The sequence below is a fragment of a genome, unplaced genomic scaffold (genome assembly GCF_019419815.1).
Source record: "Pyrus x bretschneideri cultivar Hongxiangsu unplaced genomic scaffold, Pyrus_bretschneideri_v1 Contig50, whole genome shotgun sequence".
NCBI classification, from domain to species: domain Eukaryota; kingdom Viridiplantae; phylum Streptophyta; class Magnoliopsida; order Rosales; family Rosaceae; genus Pyrus; species Pyrus x bretschneideri.
The window spans coordinates 235857-255611 of record NW_025999788.1 but is presented as its reverse complement, the minus strand read 5'-3'; the positions used below and the strand labels follow the sequence as shown (position 1 = coordinate 255611).

The 19755-nt window shown below is 36.2% G+C and overlaps 4 protein-coding genes and 1 non-coding gene across 5 annotated transcripts; 1 reads left to right on the top strand and 4 right to left on the bottom strand.

The window, feature by feature from the left end:
- Nucleotides 1–19: 19 nt before the first annotated feature.
- On the bottom strand, nucleotides 20–2696 carry LOC103953303 (metacaspase-4). The gene is made up of 2 exons (XM_048569846.1): nucleotides 2276–2696; nucleotides 20–1285 (listed from the first exon to the last, which is right to left on the bottom strand). Exons 1-2 carry the CDS (start codon nucleotides 2619–2621, stop codon nucleotides 456–458), a joined length of 1176 nt encoding a protein of 391 aa, XP_048425803.1. The 5' UTR covers nucleotides 2622–2696; the 3' UTR covers nucleotides 20–455.
- Nucleotides 2697–3847: 1151 nt separating this feature from the next.
- Nucleotides 3848–4994, bottom strand: LOC103953352 (peroxidase 7-like). The gene is made up of 2 exons (XM_009365095.2): nucleotides 4710–4994; nucleotides 3848–4603 (listed from the first exon to the last, which is right to left on the bottom strand). Exons 1-2 carry the CDS (start codon nucleotides 4992–4994, stop codon nucleotides 3848–3850), a joined length of 1041 nt encoding a protein of 346 aa, XP_009363370.2.
- A 970-nt stretch (nucleotides 4995–5964) lies between these two features.
- Nucleotides 5965–6062, bottom strand: LOC125470630. The gene has a single exon (XR_007252926.1). It is a non-coding gene; the product is annotated as a U6 spliceosomal RNA (small nuclear RNA).
- A 2624-nt stretch (nucleotides 6063–8686) lies between these two features.
- LOC103953301 (18.1 kDa class I heat shock protein-like) lies at nucleotides 8687–9543 on the bottom strand. The gene has a single exon (XM_048569885.1). It carries the CDS (start codon nucleotides 9332–9334, stop codon nucleotides 8855–8857), a length of 480 nt encoding a protein of 159 aa, XP_048425842.1. The 5' UTR covers nucleotides 9335–9543; the 3' UTR covers nucleotides 8687–8854.
- Nucleotides 9544–15308: 5765 nt separating this feature from the next.
- Nucleotides 15309–18713, top strand: LOC103953300. Its single transcript, XM_009365038.3, has 5 exons — nucleotides 15309–16419; nucleotides 16536–16593; nucleotides 16779–16862; nucleotides 17095–17230; nucleotides 17837–18713. Exons 1-5 carry the CDS (start codon nucleotides 15726–15728, stop codon nucleotides 18122–18124), a joined length of 1260 nt encoding a protein of 419 aa, XP_009363313.2. The 5' UTR covers nucleotides 15309–15725; the 3' UTR covers nucleotides 18125–18713.
- The last annotated feature ends 1042 nt before the right edge of the window (nucleotides 18714–19755 follow it).

Genomic DNA, 19755 nt, shown 5'->3' with positions numbered 1-19755 from the left:
AAAAAAAAACCAGAATAAATTCATTAAAAATCAAGTGGATAAAATGGAAAATCCAATAAAACCTGCGAAAATATCAGAGTGACTTGCATGTAATTGGTTCCTCGTCACTGTGGCATCTCAATTTTATAATGCATTGCTAGGTACAAGTTTTCTCCATGTGGCAGCAATGCAAATATTAGACTGAGATGTCACAGAACGGTGAACCATAATTCTATGCAAGTCTTATCCACATGCACAGCACAAAGTAACCCACTCATAGTTACTTATCACAATAGCTATACATATTGCACAGCACAAAGTACCTCAATCATATATATATATATATATATATATAGACACACACACACACACACACGCTTTCAGATCAGCAAACGAAAGGAGCATCGACGTGATGGTCATGGCAATAGAGGCCAGGTCGCTGAGCGAAACCCTGTCTCTTCAGAGTCTCCCTCGCCTTAAGAACAAGCTACTTGGTTAGAAATTTCACCGTCTTGCTCTGAGAGTATCTTCTGAATTGCATTACTAAGAGCTCCATAAGATTCAGCTGCATTTCCTGGAGGAGTGGCATCTGCAGACGTTTGGTCTGTCTGGCAACCGCTTATGAGAATCCCGCCATCAGGAAAGCCGCGATGATTTGCTCCGGCATAAACCTCTTCCTTGCTGCCCACTTCCGTCTCTAAGGCAGGCTTTGCGTACTCATCGTTGTCTTGAAGCTTTTGTTCAAGAAACCCTTGAGCCAAGCTTCCAATCTTCCCCAGTAACCCACTACCTCCACCCTCGTGGCTTTGGAGTTTATTTATGATCACCTTCATGAACTTCTTCACCTTAGGGCTGGCATCCTCTCCGAAAACATCGAAAAGTGTTGGCCTCAGCTGCCCAACATCAATGTCGTCCTTACCTGTTTTCTGCTTGAGTATCTCTATGAGAGTAGAGAGTGGTAGAGACTTGGCTTTGACATAGACCCTGTCCCCATCTTCAGTTTCGATCTCTCTGTCTTCCGTCTCTTCTTCTTCTTCTTCATTATGTCGACCGCGGCGCAATGCAGATGGCATGTGGATCCCACGAGACTCCAGTGCATCTCCCGCCCTGTCCTTGAGAAAGTTCTTGAATCCACCAAAACTGCCACTGCCGGAGCCGGACTTGTGCTCACGCTCTTGCCCCTTGGTGCTCTCTCCTATCTGTTCTATCGCTTCATCAATGAGCCCACCGCTGTGGCACGAATCTGATACAATTGTCAGCCTGCAACCTGCTGGCAGCTGGTCTACAAACCCCCTGAAGTCATCATCTGTTACAAGTACCGTCCAAAAACAGTTGTAATATCAACCCGAAAACAAACAAAGCAATCTTATACAAATATGACCATATCATATTAACACATTTTTGAAACACAACACTCCGCTTATGTTTACGGAGTAAGATTCTCTCCCTCCTAATCTCCCTCCCCTCCCCACGTCAATATCTTTCAAGAGAAAGAAAGACAAAAGAGGAAAGTGTGAGAGAAGGGAGAGAGAAGGGGGCGAGGAAAATAGGAGGGGTGAGAATCTACTCCTATATTTTCGGTGTTCAGCATTCCATATTTAGGAAAGGGATCCTCTCCTGATGCCTTCCTCCTAGTCCACCAAATTAGAGAATCTGTACTGCTGAAATTTGATCCAACGGTTACAAACAAGGGCCCACTTTAAAAGATATAATAACTGCGGCCGTTTGATCAAATTTCAACTGCACGAATCCCTCATTTGGTGGATTAGGAGGAAGGGAGAGAGATCCATTTCCCCATATTTATATTAGAGAGAACACTAGATAGAAATGACTTAACTTTATGCTTACACGCAATGTAAAAGCAGAAAAGCGGATCAAGAACTAAAAGACTATATATCCAGAATTCCAACCAAACGGATTCAGTTGATCCAAATTTTCTTGGATCATCAAGCAAGATCTCAACTTTTTCTAAAATATGATCAAATTCAATTTATAATCCACCGATTTTGTTCACCAGAGATTAAAACAAAGGAAATTGGCTGAAATGATCACTTTACAAATCCTTTTGAGCATTTGATGGATATATCGTCAATGCTTGATTGATATGCCCGTCAATGTTTGATCAATATGTCGTCGATCTATAATTTTGATCAGTTCAGCAATTGAAATTCGCAAAACGATCATTTCCATCAATTTTCCAAACAGATCAAAGCAATCGTGACAACAATAACTCCAATGAAACCCAAAGCTCAAAAATCAAAATTGAGCAGAAAAGATAAGAGAAACGGAGTCAAACCAGTGATGAGGTTCATGTCAGTGGGGACGACGCACTCATCGTATCCCGTATCATCATCATCGCCGGTCTCGGCGGGAAGGCGGGTCCCATGGCCGCTGTAGTGGACAAAGAGGACGTCGCCGGAGTCGGCGGATCGGATGAGGTTGGTGATGGCCCGGCGGATGTTTTTTCCGGTGGGCTGAGTGTAGGAGTCGTCGGTGTCGATCAGGACTTGGATGTCGTCCTCGGAGAAGCCGTAGCGGTCGACGAGGCAGCTGTACATTCGCTTGACGTCGTTTATGCAGCCTTTGAGCTCCGCCTTTGTTCCTGGGTAGTTGCATCCTATCAGCACCGCCTTCCTCGCCATTTTCTCCAAATTCCGATCACTCTCACTCTCTGTTTTCTTGCTATTTGTTGATTTGTTTGGATTGCCTTACGACAATAATTGACTTAAAAATAGTTTTTTTTTTTTTTTTGGAATTAAAATAAATTTTAATAATACAAATCTTAGTTTTTTTTTTCTTTTTTTTAATTGGGTTTTGGGTGGCTGTCGGCAAAGAAGAAAGTGAATGATGACGTGGATAGTTGGATGCACGTATTGGCTTTTTATACTTTCCAAGTCTGAGATATCTCCGAAAAGTAAGATTTATTTACAGTAGAGTCTAAAATAGTTAAAAAGTATTTAAGCGAATTTCTGATTATAGTCGAACAACATATGTTCTTTCAAATTTTTACTCAAAGAATTATCAGCTTCACGTATTGATTTTAATTGCATTACCATTTTATGTGTGATAAGTTTGCCATGTTGGTACAATATCTTTCCATATTAAGTAATGTTATTCATACTATGTTTTTATATCATATTTCCATATCATCTTAAGTGACATCTGATGTGCACAGCCATATCATTTGAAAATTTTCTAAAAACCAAAGAAAAAAAAAGAAGAAAGACTCCTCGTATACCATAATCATAATTTAATTATCTAGTTTTTTTATAATTATTAGTTTATTAAATAATGAACTAAATTTAAAAATCTGATTAATTTAAATGATGTGACTGTCCATATCAAATATCACTTAAGATGATATGAAAATGTGGTACAAAAATATAGTTTGAATAACATTACTCTTCCATATTAGCACAAATTTCTAGCCTTTAATTTTAAAGAAAAATTGTCTAGCTTTTATCAAGTCTTTTATAAACTTTCCCACACAATATGAGCAAAAGCAACAACATGACCAGACTCACAAATTTATAGTATATTATCATTCAGTGTACAATATCGCACCATGTAAAGTTACGTTACGAAAAAATCATGCTAATTGGTTAAGAACATATACTGATATTGTATGTTCAAGAACATTAATCTCCTCTTTTTGTTTTAATTTTATCACTTTTGTTTGTGCTTTTCTTTTGAAATCTATGTCAGAAATAACACTTATGATCATAACTTATATAAATATATTGTAAATTTATTATAATACAATAAAATCATCAGAAACACAAATCCAAGCTCAAACTTATTAAAATGCAATTAGATTCTCAAACCGGTAAAATGGAAAATTAGAGAAAACATAATCATGTCCTCGACATTATTTTTTAGCGTTGACAAAATTGCAGTTCACTCGGATTTCTCCTTCATTGCTTCTTGTTAGAACTTGCACATTTCCAAGCTTCACCATTGACACCGAAAACTGGCTTTCGAAAAGACCCGGCTGGGACGCCAATGCAGCAACAAAAGGACCGGTTCTCTCGTCCGAATTGAGCAGCTGATCAGTTGACAGCAATCCCAACTTCTTGTGAAGATTCGAGTAGTACATTGTATCGAATGTCTTCGGAGTTATGGCGTCGAGATAAACCAAGTCCAAGTCGTTTTTGCATTTCTTCTTCAAGAAATTATTTAAGTACATCGAGTTAAGCGAAGGGTCAGGCTTTCTTGTTCCATTGAAATTTGAGAGCCTGTGCTTGAAGGCGTAGCAAGAACTTCTGCCAATGGTGTGTGCCCCGGAGAGGGTGACCAAATCAAGCATGTTCAAGCCACGCGCTTGGAAAAAATCGATCAATTGAGTGATGTTCTCGTATCCCTGAGGAACACTGTCAGCTTCCTTGAGGATTGAAAATTTACCATCTTTGCGCCCAAAGGGAACTTCCCAAAATGGACCTCCAGCTATGATTGTGGCATCTCTAGTTGCAGCGGTGAGAATGTCAGCACATGAGACGGTTTTAGGACACTGCCTCTCAAGCTTAGCCTTGATATCGTCGATTACTTCAAAACCTCTAAGTGTCCTGCTAGCAAATGCCCTCCTCTCGCTGTCTCGATGGTTAAGCAGAATCGATGCGTCGCAGCCCTGCAGTGCAATGTTCATTTACGATCATATAATACATGTCATTTACTGATATCCTAAGCCTTTGTTCTATTAACCGCAAGTAAAGTTAACGTGAATGCATGCTTACTCTCACAACACAGTCGTGGAAATGCAAGCGAATGATGCTAGCAGCCAAAGTGAAATCCTTTTGAGTCCAATCTCCGACTTTCTGCTGAATGATTCCCTCAGCTTGCGGGCATGTTTTAACATAGTGATCAAAAGACAGAAGATCCTCAGCACGAACAGCTTTGGCCCGAGGCTTTTTTACGTTGAGAGCTGCCGTTATAGGTAACTTAGTCACCGAAACAACATCGATCACGAACAGCTCCAACAGAACAAGAACAACAGACAGTGTAGAAATACACAACTTCATGTCTAAGAAAACTTGTTTTTGGTAGTCGGTATTATTGTGTACGCTTAGTTTTAACCTTGACCACCCATGATTTTATATAAAGCTCTAGAGATTGAGTTGATATGTTTGTGGGGTTTCGAAAATACGTGAGAAGCACTATTGAGTCTTAACACACAAAAAGTAACATGCAAACATGTAGCTTTTGTAAGTCTCATTTTTTTTATTTTTTTGTAAAGATTAAGACTGCTTTTAATTGAGGTCATTCCACTAGGGGAAGGTCCTACTGGAGAATAACCCACCCCAGAGATACTGAAACCTCCAGCACAAACTACACCTGGATCCCAAATTAATTAGTGTATAATATATATATATATGTATATATATATATTAGCTCTTCAAGATTTCTGAGTCTTCAACATTTGTATATATTTATTTGAACTTTCACAAAAACGTCATATATTAAAGTTTCTCAACCTCAAAAACAATTAGGGGGCTGAGTAATCAAGCATTTTGATATCCGTCCAAAACGCATATTTCCCCTTTATCCTCTTAAAAAAAAAAAGGAATAGGGAACCATCGGTATGGAACTACCGATCTTCATGAGAGAGAGTCGGAGTTTTGTTACCGGTTCTCCCCATAAAAGTCGGTAGTGCCTTACTGATCCATCCGTTTTGGAGTCGTCTGGTATTTGGTTTTTGCTTTGTTTGTTTGTTTTTATTTCCCTTGTCATAACACCAAATTATCGTCTTCATAATTGCATATTGTCATTGAGAACTTTTAGTTATTAATTATTTCCAAAAGAAATAAAAATAATGAAGCTTATTTCAATACATATGATATTATCTACCCTACGGGATGAAGAAGTTAGATAAGCTTAACAGTGGGTTAGCCATAATAATTTGGTTCAAATTCGTCTTTGTCAAGAATTAAACATATAACCACTCATTTACAAATAAAAAGAAAATACCACTGAAGCATATACTAAGTGGCTTAAATTTTGAATCATCTCTCAATTTATGCGTATCATCCTTGCACAAAGGATATGGTAATCATCTCCGTATCGTTCCAATTATTAAATGAAGCTTTTTCTGTTTTTTTTAGTTTCTATAAGGCCAACTCCAACCTATGGCCTAAAACCTATAATTTCCCTTCTATTCCCCCCAATCCATTCCAACTCAAGTTCTAATTTGGGCCGCAAACCTAAAACCTAAAAAAAAGCCAAAAAACGACCATGATTTAGCTTAGAAAATGGTGTGAGCCCCACTAGCGCAAGTGAAACTCAGTGCTTGAGCGCCAGACGACCCCAAGAGACGTGCACACACAGGCGACATGCCAAGGCAGAGACTAGCATGGGCACACCCACGTGGTCATGTCAGCCACTTACGCCAGAGAGCCAATGGCTGAGATCAACATGCCGTTAGTTCAACCAATGACCTACATTCAATTTTTTTTTGTTTTATATTTATATATTTATTGAATCCAACCGCTGAGATCAAATAGAATAAAATTTAACATAAAAGAAAAGGATCTAATAGCCCAAATTTAAATCCAATGGCTAGAATAATTAAAAAAATTATTTAACTCAAAATTCACCCAAAAAGTCTATAAATATCTTTGTATTTGTTCAAACATCCACACAAAACTCACTTTTCTCCTACAATTCTTCCAATTTTTCTTTCTACCATTTCTTCCCATTTCCAAATTTTTCAAGATGGCAAAAAAGCATATTAGAGGTCGTAATTGGATCTTTGAGGAAGATGTTGCTTTATACTTGGCATGAGTTTCTATTAGTGAAGATGGTGTTGTTGGCACGAATCAAAATAAAAAGGTTTTATGGGGTAAAATCGTTGATAAATTCAATGAAAACTCCAATGCCGGCCAAAGGGATGGTGGTGATGTTTACGATCGGTGGAAGGTTATCAACAAAGCGTGCAATTTATGGAAGGAAGTTTGGAGAGAGCCGTGGTTGACATGGCTAGTGGAAGGAGTGCCACAGAAGTTGTGAGTTTCTTTGTTGATATTTTATTTGTCATGTACATAATATTATTTTTGCAACTAATTGTTTTTATGTATTTCTTGCATAGGGTGACAAAGTAATAGCAATTTACAAGACAAGAACTACACCAAAAAATCAAGCTTTTAAGTTGTATCATGCTTGGAACGTCCTCAAGGATTGTCTGAGGTGGGGAACCTATGTGGACCAACAATGGGAAAGATTATTTCATACTAAAGCCGCACAGACAAATGATGTCAATGAAGGTGTGATTCGTTGACTCCAACTTTTTCTTTTACAAGGCCCCCAGGAAGAGATAAGCAAAAGGAAGCAAAGAGAAATGGGAAGTTCCAAGATCTGATTAGTGCACAAATTGCTACCGGATTTGCAAGATTGACTGAAAGCCGTAACAATTTTATGATGGAAGACCTCAACAAATACACTCCAAAGAGGAAGAAGTTCTTCCTTGATAAGCAAAATGAAATTTTGTGAAGGCATGCCACAAGGAGTATATTTCAAGATGATGATTCATCTCAAGGCTATATCTCAAGTCCACCACCAAGTCAAGATGGTGGATATCATTATTAAGTTTATGTAGTTTATGAATTATCGATTGTATTAAGTTTATGTGGTTTATGAATTGTCATTTGTATTAAGTTTCATTTATTGATTTAGTGATTTTTCAATATTTATCGAAATTTAAATATTTTTAGTTTAAAATGTTCATAAAATTAATTTAAGATAGTCTCCATAATATTTTTTAAATTAATTTAAAAAAAAAAAGAAGAAGCCTAAATTTATTCTTTAATAATCCAGGACTGAAATTTTAGGCCAGAAGGGTTATAACAGAAAAGCTGTTTCTAGTTTAAAATCTAAATTTTATAGGTTAAAAATTTTAGATTTTAGACCAAGAGTTAAAAGATGGTAAGGGGATATTCTAGGATTTGGGTTTCTTTATGGGATGCTGCTCGAAAGCAGCTAATTTTTTGTTATATTAAGTGGGTCCCAAAGATCTTTAGCCTATTTTTTTCTTACTTTTAAGAATTTTAATCGCTCAAGGCATCTCAAGAGGAGTTGGAGCATTGCTTGATGCGTTTTGAGAACGCTCATAAACTACTTAGAGACCTCAAGAGGTTCAAGCATTCCTCAAGGCGTGTTGAGGGTGGTCGTAAACTCCTTAAGGAGGTCTTGAGTGATTATATTTCAAAATTCTGAAAAGTGATCACGGATTGCTAAGCAAAAAATGTGGAACCTTTAGTAACAAGCCCTAAGCCCATCTCGAATGGTTTGACCATATTTTGCAATGACTCTAATATACTAAAAATATAGTCTTTTAAGGAGTAGTGCAAATATAATTTTCCATCTCCAATAATGCAGGAGTTAATTTTATTACTCTCAATACTTTATTACTTTTTAACATATTAAAAAATATTATGGCCACACTTACACATCAACTACTTTGTTTTATTTAAATTAATTATAAACCATTATTTGCTTCTCTTTTTTCTTTTTTTTTTTTTTTGTTTGAAACGGGCCGAATGTAGCAAGCCTTCGATGATTTGGCCCTAAATTTTTTTGGGTACATTTTCTAGCACCCAATTAAGGATGAGTTCTGAGAATAAAAAAGGCTAAAGTGGGGACATGTGGCCCAGACTTAATTGAGGTTGATATCAGACTCACTCCAATGGAATTAAAATCACAATGTTGCAAAAGTCACACCTTAAAATTAAATCTGCACTTAAACGTGAAATCAACTGGCCTTCACAAGTATTATTAATTAACACATACAGCCCCATCACCACACAAATTCACACCATACAAATTAATCATAAACAAAAACATTCTCCAAACGAAAAAGCAAATTAATCACACAAATTATGTTCTCTAATTAAGCTTTGCAGCACACGAAACGTCCAAGTCCTTTGGGAGCATGTCCTTCATCATCCCCAGAGATCTCAACCTTCTTAAGCTTGTGTTTCTTCTTCAAGTCCTCCTTAGGCACTGTAATTACCAACACCCCGTCGCGCATTGAAGCCTTAATCTCATCAACCTTGACATTTTCAGGCAACCTGAAATTCCTCGAGAAGCTGCCACTTTCCCTCTCCCTGCAGTGCCACGTCTCGTTCTTGGGGTCCTCCATTTCGGGCTCCGCTTTTCTCTCTGCACTAACATGAAGCACTTGGTTTTCTTGCAGCTCAAGCTTCACGTCCTCTTTTGTAAGGCCTGGAAGATCTATTTCAAAGATGTGTGCATTTGAAGTCTCCTTCCAGTCCATGTACGTGTTGTTTTGGTTGGATATTTCCGAGTCGAAAACCTTGAAAGGAGCAAAGTTGGGTTGGTCCAAGAGAGATTGTAATAAATGGGACATTTTTAGAGATTTGGGGTTATTTTGTTTTGTTTTTGTGGTTTGGTTTGGGGTTGGGATGAATAAAGCTATTAATTTGCGTTCTTGTTTTAGTTATAGGACTGGTGGTTTTGCAGATTTTTCCAAGTGATGGTTTTGGTGAATTGTTTGATGAGTATTTATATCTGAAGGGAAGAGGAGACGGTAAGTTTCTTGAAGGTTCTGGAGTTGGACGGTGTTTGGCTTCTCCTAGAGAATTTGATGTCATTGATTTTGATGCTTGACTTTGTTGGGTCCATTTCATTAAGTGCTTTTTGAGCAAACAGATAAGCATGGAAGTCAATCTTGGAGAACTCTCTGGGAGAACCTGGAAATGGTTTCTAGAAGTTTTCAAGCCCCAATTGATACTTCTCTATAAAGCATTTCTGCTTATAAACGGTTTTCTTTCGGAAGCACATTGAATTTTTTTAATAAAAATCTTATAAAATATTATACAATCTATAAGCATTATAAACTTCTTATGCCTAAACATTATCAAAAGCACTTTTGATTATCTAAATCAAAAAGCACTATATGAAATTTGTGTAAGAGTCAAGTGCGAGAATGAATATTTTTAGTCACTTCAAGATATCAGTTAGTCTTTAATTACAACCCCAATGAGAATTGGTCACTTTAACAAATAAGTTAGGCCTTTAATGACAACAAAAAATGGTCACTTCAACAAATAAGCTAGCCTTTAATTACAACGAAAAATGGTTCACATGTGTAAGAAATTAATTTAACGCTGATATTGGTTCAAACTTAATCATATATTCAACATTTTGGATGACTTTGGCCGTAACAAACTCATTAATATGTGAAGTTTTTCTAAACAACCTAGGCGTGGGCGCTATTAGTACTTAACACCAACTTCTAACTTGTAGATTATTGTGGTATTTTTGAAGAAGAGATTATGTCCATCCACAGTAGCAGCTTGTACCGAGCCACACAACCCTTAGTCTCCGACACGCTTATGAATCTTCATGATTTTACAACCAGATCGAAGATGGTCATCCTCTCAAATGTGTATGGGCTTAGTAGTTTCTTAAGGCCTCCACATCTGACCTAATTAAGATCAGCCCATGCACAGCCTTAAGAAAAAAGTAGGCCTCCACATCTGACCTTATTTTGATCAGCCCATGCACAGCCTTAATAAAAAGAGTTCAGATTCAAAACATTATTCAGGGTTTGAAAACAAAACGCTCACTATTTAGGGGTATGTGTGGAGAAATTTTTAGTTGCGACCGAAACACAAGTGATACATCACGTGTTTTAATAGGAATTAATGAAAATTTTATTTTTTAAGTTATTAACTTTTTAACACACATATCCCATCATTTGTTTAGTGATATATGGTGTACCTCTCCGTGTACCGGTCACATTGAAAAATCTCTCTCATGTGTGGGATTTTTCTGCAGAGTTCCCAACCTAGCCAATAATATTCGATAAAAATGACCAATTTATTCTATTTAATTCCTAAATCATGACTTCAGTAGTTCAGACCAAAACGAAATGGAAAGTCCTAAACCATAATCAGAAACGCGTATAATACATGAAAAAAACAAAATGGTACTCGAAAAATTCCTAATCATGCTTACAATGCACGTTAATCTTTTGAATTAGTACATACTCATCATCTCTCTCCAATAATGCCGATGTATAATTGTAACAAAAATAAAAACAAAATGTACCAAATATAATGTGTGTCACGTACACAGGTACATATATTGATAGAATTATTGTACCTCAATTTCATATAAACGTTTTATTCTTGGATCATGAATTTATGCGTTAGACTAAATAAGAGAACTAAGATCAAGACATGATTCACAATACAATAAGACACAAAAGTGTAATCCAAGTACGAAGAGCACCAGCAGTCGAAGCCATAGCAGCAAAACTCTCAGTGAACCTTCTCCTCTCTCACAGAAAGTCGAATGCTTGACTCACAATAAGTTTAAGTCCAATAATGAGCGTAATATATGCACAAGCAGAATCCACTATATATAGATATACAATTCTTGCCAAAACCAATAAGAATTCCGTATTAAATCCATATAGGAAACTAAAAGTGTTTCCTTATCCAGTGGGAAATCAATTCCAATGCTATAATACAATCCAATTTGAATAAGGACTAGCTCTCCTCTTCCAGCGAGACTTTTTTATACCAATTGAATCCAATACTGGCCTAAAACTCTAATCTCATACTCATATTCGATGAACTGTGCCAACAAAAACATGGTAAATTATATCCTTTTTGTTCCCATGGTTTCATGTCCACTAGTGCCCTAACATGCACGTCTTTAATGCAAATTCAAATATTCCCCCCCCCCATTTGGTCCGTACAATAGTGCAAAATCATATAAAAATCCTCTCCTGCAGGGTTTTGGCTGTGAAACTGGAGTTTTCTTTTCCAAGAATTCAAACAAAAGTCATCATCTCTGCCACGAATATGATTTTCTGTGCAAGTGAATGTGTCAGAATGTGCTTCACATTCTCCATATCTGCAAATGCATATATGCTTTATTATGTGGTGCCCTTGAAGCTTCATCGTAGTGGCGGTGAATACAACAAAAAAGCAAAACCCTAGACACATCCTTAACCAGATTTTAGGTTTAATATTTTAAGCACGCATGAGCTTCATAATTGCGTTTTCAAATATAACCCAGAAGGCAAACAGATATTTATTATTTAAGAATAATATGACTAGTAAACCAAATCTGGTGTATTTTGCATATATAAGCTTAAATAAGTTGACTAGGGTAGTGTATTCGCTCGTTTGCACTCGAATTTTAATCTATCTCTCTGCATTTTAATGTCGTTTAGTGTACAACATCGCTTATATATAGAAACTCTGGACTCTTTCATCTCTACACAATGTAATTAATTAGTAAAGATGATTCCAAATAGGTTGCCAAGTTTGACATAAAAAGAAATGATTAGTCGAATTAAATTAAAACCACAAGGCATATAGATTCTTATTTCATTATAACGTGTCCTACCAAATTAAGTCTGATGTGTTTCATCTCTACAAAATGTGATTAACTAGTAAAGATGATTCCAAAGAGGTTGAATGATGAAGTATCCACTAGGTCTGACCATGTGCTCGTTTGTAAAAGCAAAATAATGAAAGTAGAATACTCATCAATTCAATCTCAACGAATTAACACATTATTGAAGGGAAAACGTACAATCCGAATTGGATGATTCCAAAGGGAAGGCTCTAGGAAATAACTAAAAAAAAAAAAAAAAAAAGACTACAGTAGAAGTAGACACACGAGGTTGTAAAATGGAAGTTGTCAGATGATTGATTTTCCTGTTTTTGTCTGTGGATAAGAGAACTAATTATTGCTTAAACGTCAGTTTTGTATCACATGGGATGTCTCACTGGTGTGATATTATAGCTGAAATAGATTATGGTTTGGGTAGGTTAGAACTTAAAATAACAGTTTACATTATCGTTGTAAAATGAGAAGAGGAGTTGAGAAAGGTTCAAGGTGGTTGGCATTCGTCAATTTGTAAAGTATTCACTATTAAAGTGATTAGAATCTTGCTTGGTAATACAATTTTCTTCTTGGCATATATCTCAAATTGTAATTTTGTGTAAAAATAATAATGGGTCCTTACTAAAAAAGAAAATATATCATTGTCAAACTATAATTTGTCTGTTAAAATAAAGGTAATTCAATAAATTATCAAATCAATCATAATCAATTACCCAGAAAATTCATGTGGTGAGAGGTGTGATTTGTAGATAGACATTAGACAAGGGTTTGGTCCACACCAACCCCATTTCCAAATACAAATTAGAATGTTAAAATGAGATGAATAGGAAAAGTTAGATGCTTGCTATCTGTTCTTTAAGGATAGGGTTTGTAACTTATAACACCCCATGTAGGTAGGTGTTCTTTTTCCATGTGACATGTTTTTGTGTACCACTTGACCACTAGCCTAATGGGTTAAAAAGTTTAGTGTGATTTGGTGATTAATAATACCCAATTGCATGCACTTGCGGTTAACATTGCTTAAGATGATCTTATTATCAGCTGTGAGAGAAACTAATCAAAACTCAAAATATTACTGTGATGATACTAGTTCTAAATCAATTATGTATTGTGTTTATCAATTATCACATAACAATGCATTATTAACTTGGATATCCCAAATATAGGTAAGTTGTTCTCGTCAATTAGGCCAAGAGCAGTAAATTCTAAGATATCAAAAGTGCTTCTTCAGTTCCAAGTTTTCAAATCCTAAATCCTGACTTTTGGGACTTAACTCTCACTTGGAAGCAAAGTTTCTTATGCTCTCTGCAGGCCCTGTGAGTCTGTGACTCTGTAAAAGTCAGAGGATAGAAAGCTTAACCTACAAAATTAAGGGTCCGCAACCCATCAATGAGGCTTCACAAGTCTTATGGTAGCTTGAGTATAAATCTCAATTGCTCATGACTTCACAAAACACTACATGTACTAGATGACATACGTCATCCGCTCAATGCACACAAGGTGCAAAGATCCCAAAACAATTTTTCTGCACTGTGATGACAGCACCATATCTTAGAGACCATGCTTTAGATTAGCTATCATATCTGCTTGAGCTGGAACCACATCAAGCAAACATTAGAGCAGAAATATTGTGTGAAACGACTCGATTTAATGAGTCATTAACTCTTTTAGTATGTGAAAAGATTAAGTACTCCGACTCGATCGAGTGAATGGTCGAACATAGGAGCATTTTGCTCCGAAATGACCAAATAGTTAGAATAGTTTAACATTAGGTTCCACAATAAAAGAAAGTTGATCACTCAATAAAGGAGTCATTATTGATGTAATTCCCTAATATTTATCACTAATATGGTTGAAATATGAAGGTCCAATATGTTTACATAACATTTGTGTGTAAAACCTTGTTAGGCTACGGTTATTCCTTTCTTCATGTACATTATTTTGTTAGTTCATCCCTTCTTGCAGATGTTCAAAAGCCTATATTCCAGGCTGCAAGTATCCTTTCGGCATTTTCTATACAAAAGAAACAAAAACATATTGGAAAAAGTTAAAAAAAATGGATATCAAAGAAAGAAAAGGTGTCAAAAGCTTCACTGGATAATGACCTAATTGGAAACAAAAGCAGCCCAGATTGTTTGGAAAGTATGTGTGAGAATCCTATTGATTACATAAAGATACCAGTTAATGAAATGCTGGTACATGTGTAAGTTCAGAAAGGTCTTGTATGGACTTCTAATATCTTTCATTTGATTAGTTCAATTACTAAATCCGAACCACAGTTCAACCTTGTGTTTACTCAAAAGGGCCGTTAGGTTTTGATTATAAAATAATCACTCTCTACGTTACTTTGAACAGTGCTCGGCTCCTTACACGTAATGTAACCTACATTATTTTGAATACTACTTGACTACATACACGTACGAAGGATATCCTTAATTAGATGTAAGGAATCATTCATTCTACATGCAAATTACAATGTGTCACGTATACAAAAATAACTCATTACAATACAACAACAACAACAAAGTCTTATTCCACTAAGTGGATCGGCTGTATGAATCCTAGAATGTCACTACACTCTTTTTCTGCAAATCTTTCGTTAGCTCCAAGTACTCATTATCTTTTCTTGAAGTCTCATTTCAAGTCTTTCTAGATCTTTCTCTACCCCTATTGCCCTGAGTCTCTGTCTCATGAATACATTTTTTAATCGGAGTATCTGTAGATCTTCGATTCACACTTGTTACACATAAAAGTCGAGTATTTTCACATTGGCTTCAACTCACCAAAAAAATATTTGAGAGAGAATGAGAGATTCCGTCCAGCTAAAAAGAGGGTATCAATAATTGGTCTTTTACTTGCATTGTTACCTTCCTTGTCCACCACTCAAGCTTTAAGTTCTGGCATATCATAGAAGAATATATCCAAAAATCATCTGTAAAGTTGGAAGGGGGGGAGTCCCAAGTGAAAAAAAACATGGTGGCTTTCAGCACATAGTCCCATAATTCTCCCACCCAACAAATCCTCATTTCAATTTCAATTTGATTCTCTTCCTATGCAATAAAACATTAAACAAATTATAATATTAACAATAATTAGTCGGAAACAATCCCAAATGGCCAAGTAAGTAGGCAGGCCCCAACCTCCCCATGTTACACAACTTCCTCTTTTACCTGTCCCCCCTTCCTCTCCTTTTATAAAATCCCCATTCCCTCCGTTTCCCCCTCCTTCACTTCCACACCACCTCCTCCATTGATTTCTTCCCTTCTGCACATTATTGAGCCAAATTTTCCTCAAAACCCTAGACTCCTTATCCTTCCTAGCTATTTGCATTTCCAAACACAAAATACATACATATATAAACATAAGAAATTATGTGCAGCTCAAAGGCCAAGGTGACCTTAGGGATTGAAGTCACACCCATTGTGGCTAGAATCAATGGCAGGCCAGTCCTTCAGCCTAATTGCAACCGGGTTCCTAGCCTAGACCGGCGTGGTTCAATTAAGAGAATATCGACGCCACCACCACCTCCACTACCATTGCCGGCTTCTTCTGCTAGTACAAGTCCTAGAACTACCAACAAGGCCTCACCATTGTTAACACCTCCCATTTCTCCAGAATCGAAGTCTCCACGGCCACCAGCAATCAAGAGAGGAAATGACCCTAATGGGTTGAATTCGAGTTCCGAAAAAGTTGTGACACCAGGAGGTACCACAAGAGCAAAGATATTGGAGAGGAAGAAGTCCAAGAGTTTTAAGCGGGCTAGCGTTGGTGTTGATGTTGGTGCTGATCATGGCGGCTTTAGTAATGGTGGATTTTCTGCTTCGAATATCGAGGCGTCGTTGAGTTATTCGTCTTCTTTGATCATTGAGGCACCTGGCAGCATTGCTGCTGGGAGGAGGGAGCAGATGGCGCTTCAACATGCACAGAGAAAGATGAGAATTGCGCATTACGGTAGGTCAAAGTCTGCCAACTTTGAGAGGGTTGTCCCTGTTGATGCTTCTGGTAATGTAGAAGCCAAGGCCGCTGAAGAAGAGAAAAGATGCAGCTTTATCACGGCTAACTCAGGTAAGATTATACTCAATTATGTTATTGGACTCAATTTGTGAAATGTAAATTATAGGTAATGTTTGTTAACTGATTATTAATTGTTTTATTTTATTTTAATTTAATTTTATGCTCAGATCCCATCTATGTTGCTTACCATGATGAAGAATGGGGAGTTCCTGTCCATGATGACAAGTAAGTCCAATTGAGCATCTTTTGCACACAAAAAAAGAAAGAAAAAAGAGGTGTATATTACGTTCATCTCAAAATAACTGATCATGTAACCAACAAATTAGGGTGAAAAAGAGACTTATAAAGTAATCATTTGTTTTTTTTTTTTTTTTTTTTACTCATTTGGTTTCAATTTATTCATGTTGCAGGATGTTGTTTGAACTCCTTGTGTTAAGTGGAGCTCAAGTTGGCTCAGATTGGACTTCCATTTTAAAGAAACGTCAAGATTTCAGGTGAGTCTTTGTAGTCATTTATTTTTTCCTAATAAAAACAGTTAACAACTGTATATAATGATACTCCACACAATAACTGATCACGTAACAATTAAAGTGAAAGCAAGAACGATCAAGTAGTAGTCATTTGTTGTTGTTTATTTTACTATCCTGCTTATTTTTACTAATTAAGCAGACGGAATCAAACACTTATGTTTCTAAGAAATTGCATTTTTATATTCCAACTCTGCAGGAATGCATTTTCAGGATTTGATGCAGAAACTGTGGCAAATTTAAGTGAGAAACAGATGATGTCAATTGCTTCAGAATATGGCATTGAAATCAGCAGGATCCGAGGAGTTGTAGACAACTCTAACAGGATTCTTGAGGTAAATACTATCAAAACCTGCAGTTCCTTGTTTTTTGTCCTCTTATCAAATCTTTTCCATCTATTCTGTCCCCTTCTTTTAAGGACCTTTTTTTATTTATTCTGATCAATGATCACGCCTTCTTTTCATGGACTTGTCAAAGAAACATTTTGATTAGTTTAAGAAACCCATTAAAATAATGTAATATTATTAAAGAGAATATTGACTTAAACATCATTAACATCTTAATTAATCTATTTTTCTTTTGGGTAGAATCTGAATTAATCTATTATTCTTTTTGGGTTAAAGCATAATCTAATGTATGATTCTTTTCTTCTATTGTTTGATGAAAAGCTTGACCGGTGAGCTCCAACTGTGATGCATGATGTTTGCAATATATAATTATTATTGAATCGTTGACGTTTCAAAATAATTATATGTATTTATCTCTCAGTTGCAGCTAGAGTATTATTTTGGATCGTTAATAACAATTTTTTTTCTGAAAATATTACATATAGTACCCCTTTTTAATTTAGCACTTGGAAAAGTAATATCGTTTGGTTGAGCAGCGGTACTTATGTGTTCTATTTATACAAATGAACTCATTTTTTGTATAATTTCTTGCAGATTAAGAAGGAATTTGGATCATTTGACAAGTACATCTGGGGATTTGTCAATCAAAAGCCCATCTCACCACAGTATAAATTAGGCTACAAAATCCCAGTGAAGACATCAAAATCAGAGTCGATTAGCAAAGACATGGTTCGGAGGGGATTTAGGTTTGTGGGTCCAACAGTCGTTCATTCATTCATGCAAGCCTCAGGCGTCACGAATGACCATCTGATCACTTGCCACAGGCACCTCCAATGCACCTTATTGGCAGCCCGCCGCCCGGCATTGGAAGAAGTTCTGTAGAATTATTGACATCAAAGGGAGAAAAAGAAGAAGGAGAAGAAAATCATGGACAAAATTTATAACCCTAGTGTGTTCGATGCTCAATATATTAGAGAAGTGTTTGCATATAGTTTGCTAACTATATCTAAGAAAAACAAAAAGTAGTTACTTTTGATGGTTGTGAGTTGTGTTTATAATATAGATTAGAGGAAAGGATTGTGACTAGATATGAGATTTTAATTAGGGTTTGAAATGCGTCCCCAGCCAAAATTTGCGATCAGCATTAAAAATGTATCAAACAGTTAGTTTTCACGTATAGATGATTGACTGTAGTATTCCTAATTTCTTTTAATTAATGGGTTTGAAGTAGACAGATGAGTTTGATAATTGGAGAAAAAAGAAAGGTTTGGGATGGAGGGAGGTGGTGGTGGTGTAGTGGAAGCTCAAGGAGGAGACAGACATCATGTGCATATGCATTTGGGCGGCAAGGCATGTGTTGGATGTCAGTTTTTGCTTTTGAATTCCTTTAACAGGCTGTGTCCTGTGTGGGATACTACCATTACGTGTATGTCTCAACTGCTCTGTTAATTGAGTTGTTAGTGTATTTTTCTAACTTTTTTTTTTCCTTTTGCTTTGGGGAAATATTATACCCCCGTTGTATTCTTGGATTTGATGTGAGAGGTTTTGAGTGATTTTTAATCAAATGGCATGTGCTTCTGTTCTGATTGCTTCGTAGTGACTATATACCCCTTTTTAAAATGTTTATTAACTAAATAAGTTAGATATCTTCTCTGCCTATCAATTTCCAAAAAGGATTGCTTGACATTTTGAAGGGTGTTTTGCACAGTGCATGGGGGTGTTCAAGTGCAATAATTGAGAGGATATGAAGTTGTATATATGTTTACACAAAGTAGAGGGCCTCATTTGATTAGTGTTGACAATTGTATAGTGGACCTTAATATTTCTGTCCCACAATGAAAATTCTTTGTGGAGCCATCAGTTTTGTACTTTTTATCTTTATTTTTATACAAGTAATATTTTATTGTTTGAGGTCAGATTAAGAAGAGTGAGAATGGTTTGAACGTAGAATAAAATGGGTTAGTGAAAATACTTTATAGGTAGTGATATTCACATACTTATTTTACTTTTCGCACATCAGTTGTTATTTTTTTCTTTATCTTCTTCAATTTATTTAATTCGACGATTAGAAATTAAAAAATGTGTAATAAAGGTAAAAAATGATGTGTGGATAGCACCACCCTACTTTATCCACCATGGCATCACCATTGACAAATTTTGTTATTTTTTTTTTTATCTTTTTCAATTCATTTGATTCGACTGCTAGAAATTGAAAAATGTGTATCAGAAGTAAAAAATAATGTATGAATAGCACCACCCTACTTTATCCACCATGGCATCACTAGTGGCAAATTTTGTACTTAAGGAAAAAATAAAGTTGTTTGTAGTATGTGGCAAATGTTGAAGTGAAATATGCAGGGAAGTGAAGAGGACAAGCAATTTCTAAGCAATAGGTCTCCTTTTCTTGGAGTTCGATAGCTTCACTTTGCCGTTGGCTTCTCTCTCAAAATTCGAGTTGTTTTCAAATCTGAAGTGCTAATTATTGTAAAAATCATGCTAATTCCATAGTGGTT

Coding starts and splice junctions, on each gene's coding strand:
- LOC103953300 (XM_009365038.3), top strand. CDS start 15,726: ATGTGCAGCTCAAAGGCCAAGGTGACCTTAGGGATTGAAGTCACACCC. Junction 16,420..16,535: donor CTTTATCACGGCTAACTCAG/GTAAGATTATAC, acceptor TTTTATGCTCAG/ATCCCATCTATGTTGCTTAC. Junction 16,594..16,778: donor GTTCCTGTCCATGATGACAA/GTAAGTCCAATT, acceptor TTCATGTTGCAG/GATGTTGTTTGAACTCCTTG.
- LOC103953352 (XM_009365095.2), bottom strand. CDS start 4,994: ATGAAGTTGTGTATTTCTACACTGTCTGTTGTTCTTGTTCTGTTGGAG. Junction 4,604..4,709: donor TCCACGACTGTGTTGTGAGA/GTAAGCATGCAT, acceptor ATTGCACTGCAG/GGCTGCGACGCATCGATTCT.
- LOC103953303 (XM_048569846.1), bottom strand. CDS start 2,621: ATGGCGAGGAAGGCGGTGCTGATAGGATGCAACTACCCAGGAACAAAG. Junction 1,286..2,275: donor TGACATGAACCTCATCACTG/GTTTGACTCCGT, acceptor TACTTGTAACAG/ATGATGACTTCAGGGGGTTT.
- LOC103953301 (XM_048569885.1), bottom strand. CDS start 9,334: ATGTCCCATTTATTACAATCTCTCTTGGACCAACCCAACTTTGCTCCT.